General features: G+C 34.1%; 2 protein-coding genes across 2 annotated transcripts; one reads left to right on the top strand and one right to left on the bottom strand.

The window, feature by feature from the left end:
• Positions 1–592: 592 nt before the first annotated feature.
• ASPACDRAFT_37692 (RTA1 domain-containing protein) lies at positions 593–1496 on the bottom strand (the record flags this gene model as incomplete). The annotated part of the gene is made up of 2 exons (XM_020200327.1): positions 593–1257; positions 1337–1496. The coding sequence occupies 2 exons, from the start codon at positions 1494–1496 to the stop codon at positions 593–595; spliced, it is 825 nt and encodes a 274-aa protein (XP_020050942.1).
• Positions 1497–2030: 534 nt separating this feature from the next.
• ASPACDRAFT_1860814 (Zn(II)2Cys6 transcription factor domain-containing protein) lies at positions 2031–4021 on the top strand. The gene is made up of 4 exons (XM_020197772.1): positions 2031–2195; positions 2361–3145; positions 3230–3265; positions 3324–4021. The coding sequence occupies exons 1-4, from the start codon at positions 2115–2117 to the stop codon at positions 3703–3705; spliced, it is 1284 nt and encodes a 427-aa protein (XP_020050941.1). The 5' UTR covers positions 2031–2114; the 3' UTR covers positions 3706–4021.
• The last annotated feature ends 3315 nt before the right edge of the window (positions 4022–7336 follow it).

Below are 7336 nucleotides of genomic sequence, written 5' to 3'. Positions count from 1 at the left end.
AAATTCTTAGCATCTAATCTTTTTTCTATTTAATACTACTTTATATATAAAATCAATAATATTAAACCCCCCTCTGCTGTCCCTTCAGCTAATTAAATCATAGCGGAAAGTCCCACTCTAATCACATTCAACCTTCAATGGGATAACCCCTTTTGATTAGGTCCCATATATTTCCAAGCTCGGTATCTATTGAGGTACTGCCTCTGGACCCACCACCTGTTACCTGCCACTAAACAGCTTAGAATTTTACTCTTTCAACTATAAATGCATTAAGCCAGCTGCTGCTTGCACCTATTATATCAATGATACACAGTGGAAGAGGAAACTCGATCTGGAGAAGGGAATCAGCTGTCAAGCCAGGGGCAGGGCTTCATTATCACGCAGAGTACATATTATACGAAAGAAGAAGGGAAAAGAAAGGTAAGTGGGTACTGGGTCCGCCAATTCTAGCCAGAATCAGAGTGCTAGCCATGATGATAACATCAAAGCCAAAAGAAGAGAAAGGTTAAGAAAAGAAAAGGAAGGCAGGACGAATAAGAGAGGAAGAAAAAGAGGACGGCAGTGAAGACAAAACCAAGCATACAGAGCGATATCATACGTCCTGCTCAACCAAAGGATAGGACCCCGAAACCCGCGCCCCTTTTGTGTTAGTAGAATACCAAAACAGGCTGGCCAGCATCATACAAGCCATAAGAGCTACATCGAACGCGTATGCCGGCCATTCATGCATCTGCAAGTAGCCCGACTCCCCCATTTTGTACTCGATCAGACGGTAGATATTCCGGATGACGATCATGGCGCTGGCAAAATAGAGTGAGAATAGCACCCAGTTTAGGCGAAGGGCAGGATTGACATTCATCTTGTTTTCCGGCCTGGAGACACGGGCGTGGAAGACGATCGCGCAGAGAGCGAAGATGAGGAAAAAGACTACCTGCAGACCCAGACCGACGAGGATTGTGGTCTGGGCGGAATTCTTCGCGGAGGAGGTATCTGCATTGACAAGCTTGCCAGCGCCAGTGGCTTGAATGAAGAAGCAGATGATATCGCCTAGGACGAAGAGCTTGGTCAGGATGTTGATGCGGATGAAGGAGAGCTCCTCATGGCCCGTAGCCCGGATTAGACGGCCAAGGAACATGTAGATGGCGGCGGAGAAGATGATTGGGGCCAGTAGAATCAAGAGGACTTGGATGATATATGGGCCCTTGGAAGAGACATCGTGTTGGGAGTAAGCTCGAGCTACAAGGCCAACGACTTCGACTGATCGAGGCAACCGCAACTTGATTAGCCTCAGGGACAACATCTAGGAGGGACAGAGCGAGAAAGCGTGTATACATACAAAGTCCGCCAACCACAGTAGCGAGTCCGAACCAGTGTTTTGTTCTCACAATCCTCCACAGATGCAGCACAGTCAGGACTAAGAAGATGGCTGCAAGAACGATAGCTGCTATCTTGGATGGCACATAGTTTCCGTATAAATTCACGGTGTCCGAAGACATTTCAGAAGTGGCAGAAGAATGTCGACGTGGGGGTGACTGTTTCTTATCATATGGGTGATCAAATCTATCGGACGAAGGGCCATGAAGCATGAAAATAGGAAAACTGTTATTTTGAGGCTTGAGAAGGTGGCCTACATTGCTTTTATACCCATCTTTATATAAACTTCGCTTGGTACCATAACTCGGCTTCTACGCAGTTCCGGTAGGGATTGGCTCTTATAATTCACGGATCTATCTAAGATGAAAACTCTTCTTCATTGTCATTGGTATTGGGGCAGGAAGAACTGCTTGATGCATCTATATTTGAATGGATTCTCAGGACTGGAAACGACCCACTACGTACTCGAACTGATATGATTGGCGCGGAAGCATTCCACGGTAGGGCTCCATAGCGTACTTAGGGGTTGGTGATTGGTGCAGACTTCGTCACCGCAGAACTCTCTCGGCAAGTCACAGCCGACCCGCCAGTCTCCACAGCGTATTCGCACAGAAAAAGCCAGCCGCAGTTGTCCGTCCCCTACCCACCTTTTTTGACCCCGTGTCTGTTCATGTGTCGAATGGAAAACTCCACAGGGTAAAGCGTATCTGACGGCCCCGGTTCGCGCAAAATTCGTTTTCATGCATCTCTTGAATAAACCACGCCGCTCCCATCGAAAATCCCGGTACGGCTGTGCACCATGTAAGCGCTGTCATGTCAAGGTTAGCTCAGCCCTTAATATCAATGTTAACCTGATTGCTCTGCTTCTTATTTATCCATTGTTCTCTATATTATTTGTTCGTTTGCTTGTTCCACTGCGCATGAAAGTCATGGTTTCATCTATGCTCGGTTCTTGCCGATCTAATTCTGACCTGAACTTGCAATAGTGTGATGAAAAGCGACCATCCTGCACCCGGTGCCTGATCCGAGGACAGGATTGCACGTATCTCATAGTCGCACAGAGGAGAGTCGCTTCTGACGCCCCGTTAAGAGACAGGCCGGTCCTGCCGTCGCCGTGTACCCCTGACAACAACCGCAGAGACAACAGCAATGCAGGAGGCAACCATAAGAACACACATACCCATCTTGATACTATTCACAGCGAAAGTCAAGCCTCCAGTGCCAGAACGCATTCGAGACTGCATGAAATGCATCTATTCCATCATGCGCTAATGGTCACAGCCCCCTCCTTAGCGAACGACGACCTGGACCTCCAATTCTGGCAGATGGACATACCCCGGGTTGCCACCACGCAGGCATTCGTGATGGACGGCCTGCTAGCTGTTGCGGCGCTGCATCTGGCATATGTCCATCCGGAGCAGCGAACACACTGGACTGGCGTTTCCTTGACCTATCAAATCGCGGCGACGACAGGGTTACGAGAGGAACTAGCTGCTGGTCTGGACGATGGCCTGGAGGCCAAATTCGCGGGCTCGGCCCTCATTCTTCTCCTTATAACTGCTTACCCGGTGGTCTGCGGCAACAGTGTCGCTGGGCAACAAAGTGTGGAGAAGCAGGGATACACATTAGACACGGTGCAGAGCATTCGCTCGGCTCTGGAAGGTTGCGCCATCATGTACACGCATATATATCAAGATCAGAACCACTGCAGCTTTGATTATTGGTTGCGTCGTGATCTTCCAATCAGGCCTGAGATGGTCCATCAACAACGGTCGGTTCTTACATATTGTGCAGGTTCCTTGGTTTCTCGTCTGCACTTACACTGCCATAATTTTGTCACTAACCATTTCATTAGATTGAATAAAAGGGCCGAGGTATCACTCCTACATAGGTAAACTAGCCAGCCTTAACCGCTCACTCTATCCTATGCTAACCAACCAGCTGTACAGTGAGCTCCAAGCAAGATTGCATCACGTTCGAAACGTGATCGAACGGGGTGACCCTGAACCGTCGTTGCGAGACGAGTATCAGCGCGCATGCGATCTCAACCTTTGGATCTTGGATTCATGGCCCGCACATCGCCATGGCGTCGTCTGGCCCCTCTGGGTCAGCAAAGCCTTTTTGGATCTTTGCGGGCAAGGAGAATGGACCGCACACATTCTTCTCATGTTTTATGGATTGACTTTACACTTGGATTCGCATGTATGGTTCATCTCAGGAGCAGGCAAACAGTTGATCTCGAGTGTTTTGAGTCGCATGAGGGCTGAGAGTGATACTCCCCCGGAGTGGGCTGAGATGGTTTGTTGGGTGCGGCGGGTGATTGATGTGTAGCATCGATCATACAACACGTCGTTCAAACTCCACAAACGTATGGTGTAGTCGCCAAACTGTGGGTCGGGGAGATACTACGTTTTAGGTAGCCAATGTGGTTGACTTGGATAGATGGATGGGTCTTCGGTCTGCTTGATGTCCCATGGGCGGATGCTCTATATTTCTGAGAAGTATATTGCCATCTTCGCAATATTTTGATCAAGTAGAGGAGAAGCCAGAGCACAGAGCCGGCGAGTGGCAGAAAGTTGCGTGGTTGCAGATGAGGGATGTGACAGGTGTTATAGATAACCCCTGTATTTATAGCGGATTGCCAACAGTATACCTACGCATTCTCAGCATAACAGTTGTAATATTAATAACTCTGATCTTCTTCAATATTAACTTTTAGGATCTTACTAGACCTTCGGAATACTAAGAATTAGTTTTAAAATAAATAGACTGACTAATAAGAGTAGCGGCAGTACAGACGACTTTTTAATATAATAAAAATTCTATTTTTTTATTTTCTTTTATTTAAAAATAGTTAGTTTATTTCAAAATTACAGATAGATTAATAGTATTATTTAATATTACTATTACTATTTAGATTATATTTAGTTTTTTTATTAAATTAATATAACAAATAAAAAATAAAGTACATCTAAAAAAAGAATTTATTAAAATATAATTAATCTTTCTCACTGTATATTATTAATACTTTATAAATAATATAATATTAAAAATATAATAGGATGTAAAGTTTTTATTAATAGTTTTGTTAAGATTTTTAATTAAACTTGTCATAGATAACCCCTGTATCTATAGCGGGATTGCCAACAGTATATCTACATATTCTCAGTGTAACGGTCGTGACATTAATAACTCAGATCCTTCTTAGTATTTAACTTCTAGGACCTTGCTAGATCTTTGGAATAGCAAGGATTAGTCTTGAAATGAATAGACTGCTACTATTCTATATCTAACTGATCTCTTTATCCTTACAAAAATATACAAATACTTTAGATATTATATAATATATAAAAAAAGAAATGATCAGTTAAAGAATAAAAAATCAACAGTATAGATATTCTAATTTATTTAAAAAAATATAGTAATCTATTAATATTTTAGTTATACTAAGAAAATATAGAATATAAATATTATATATATATTATAAAATAAATAAATAGAAGCAGAAATAATAGAAAAATATAAGTTTTTCAATATAAATAAATAATACTAATAGTATTAAGAATTAAAAAAGATATATGGAATATATTTATATTATTAATATTATTATTAAAAAATAATAACATTTTAAAAATAGAATAATATTGAATTATAATAATTATATTTAATTAAGACTAGCTCCGGCTGAATCTTATTTATTATTATTATATCTATTTAATAAATTAGCTTATTTATTAAAATAATAATATTATATTACTATTATACTACTGAAGACAGCTGTATATTAAAAAAGTTTAATTATTATAGATAATTTCTATATTTATAACAGATTATTAATAATATATTTATATATTTTTAGTATAACAGTTGTAATATTCATAACTCGGATCTTTCTTAATATTTAACTTTTAGAATCTTATTAGATCTTTAGAATGGTAAGAATTAGTCTTAAAATAAATAGACTGCTACTATTCTATATCTAACTGATCTCTTTATTCTTACAACAGGCGCTTTGGTAGCCTGTCATATAACCAGCCATAAATACTAAAAACACTATATATAGAAATATAACAAGATCAAATATTATTCAAGAACGATTAAGCCATTAAAGATTGAATATGATTAGAGTCAGACTTTCTGCTATAATTTAATTACCTATTTAAACAGCAGAAAAAGATTTAATATTATTAATTTTAATTATATAATAATATTATCCAGAAAAGAAATTAGATATTAAGAATTTTATTATATATATTAAATATATTTAATTATTTATAGTCTAAATTTTAGTATAATCTTTAAAATTCTAAAATTTTTATTATTATTTAAATTTAATAAGTTTTTTGTATAGAATGCCTCTCAGCTGTAATTAATTATAAAATATTTTTTACTAAATTTTTTAAAAAGATTTAAAAAAATATTTTTAATCCCAGATCTGCTTTATTTAATACTAGTTTAAAAATTTATTATAGAAAACCAGTTTTTTTAAGAATATTAAATTTTTTTAATAATTCATTATAAATTGTACTAGTATAGTATTTAATTTAAAAAAATAATCTAATATTTTAAATAATCTGTTTATTGGATTTTATATAAGTCAGCTGTATGAATTAAAAATTAAATAATTTAATAAGATTATTTTACTTCTAATTAGAGTAGCTAACGGTCAGGTCAGATTAAATTAATCAGAATTTTTATATCTAATCCACAGGGGTAATCCGAATAAAGATTTATTCAGAGTAAGTAGGATTTAGATAGGATATAACTATCTAATTAACTACAGCAGTTAATTAATAATATAAATTCGGATTAATTTTAGATATATACTTATATTATTTTATTTATTTAAATTTTCTCAAATTTTTACATTTTATAGAAAAGATAGTTCAGCTGTAATATTTTAATTTAAAACTAAATTCTATTAAATTTAATAATATAATAATTAATAAAATATTTATAATTTTTTATTAGAATTATAACTAACTGCAGTCCGCAGCTGCTGTTAAATATTAGTTTAATTATTTTATAATTATATTTAGGACTGTTTCAAAAAATAGAATTATAATTTTAAAATTTTAGTTTTATTTTATTTATATAAATTTATAAAAAATTAATAGTTTATTTAGTATACAAGACTGCTAATAATAATTTATAAATAATATTAATATAAGATTTAATTTAATAAAATTATTCATTATTTAAAAGATCCTGCTTATCGGATTGCCTATATTCAAATTAAAAAAAATTTAAAACAAAATTTGAAAATAAAATAAGATTACTACTAATTTCGATATAGTAATATTTCTTATTTAAATAGAATATTTAATAACTAAAATTTTTTATCTTTCAAAATAGATTATTCTATTATTAAAACTATACATATAATTATATTATCTGCAGTATTAAAATAATAAAAATTTATTGAAAATATATTATAAATAGATATAGAATATACATAATAAATAAATCAGTATTTATAAATAAATAATTAATAAAATAAAATCATATTATTTATATAAGATTATAAATTATTAGTAGTTATTTTTTAGCTAATATATATTATATTATATATATATTTATAAAAACAGTAAACTGTAGTTATCTTTTATAAATCAAACTAATTAAATAATAAATATTATAATTTAGATATAAAAGTATATATGGAAGATATAGAAGCAGCAGACTATTTAAATCAATTAAATATAAAAATATTAATTTATAATTATAAATAATTAAATAAATAATATATTTATAAAATATTCTCTTTAATTAATTATTGTAATATATAACTATATCTGCAAATAATTTTTAAAATTTTATTAAAGAAAATATATATAAATTTAGAATATTATAAAATAAATAATTTAAAAAAATTAATAAATAATATAGTATAAAATAAATTAACCTGACTGTTATATCTTAATCTTAATCTGGCCATAATCTAACAGTTAGATTAAGATAT

This window comes from Aspergillus aculeatus, assembly GCF_001890905.1.
Source record: "Aspergillus aculeatus ATCC 16872 unplaced genomic scaffold ASPACscaffold_40, whole genome shotgun sequence".
Classification (NCBI taxonomy): domain Eukaryota; kingdom Fungi; phylum Ascomycota; class Eurotiomycetes; order Eurotiales; family Aspergillaceae; genus Aspergillus; species Aspergillus aculeatus.
The sequence above is the reverse complement of the archived record's forward strand: the minus strand, read 5'-3'. Positions and strand labels throughout refer to the sequence as shown.

Excerpts from the sequence above, each read along its gene's own strand:
- ASPACDRAFT_1860814 (XM_020197772.1), top strand. The coding sequence starts at position 2,115 with ATGCATCTCTTGAATAAACCACGCCGCTCCCATCGAAAATCCCGGTAC. Across the intron at positions 2,196-2,360 it reads GTAAGCGCTGTCATGTCAAG|TGTGATGAAAAGCGACCATC; the intron begins GTTAGCTCAGCC and ends AACTTGCAATAG. Across the intron at positions 3,146-3,229 it reads GAGATGGTCCATCAACAACG|ATTGAATAAAAGGGCCGAGG; the intron begins GTCGGTTCTTAC and ends CCATTTCATTAG.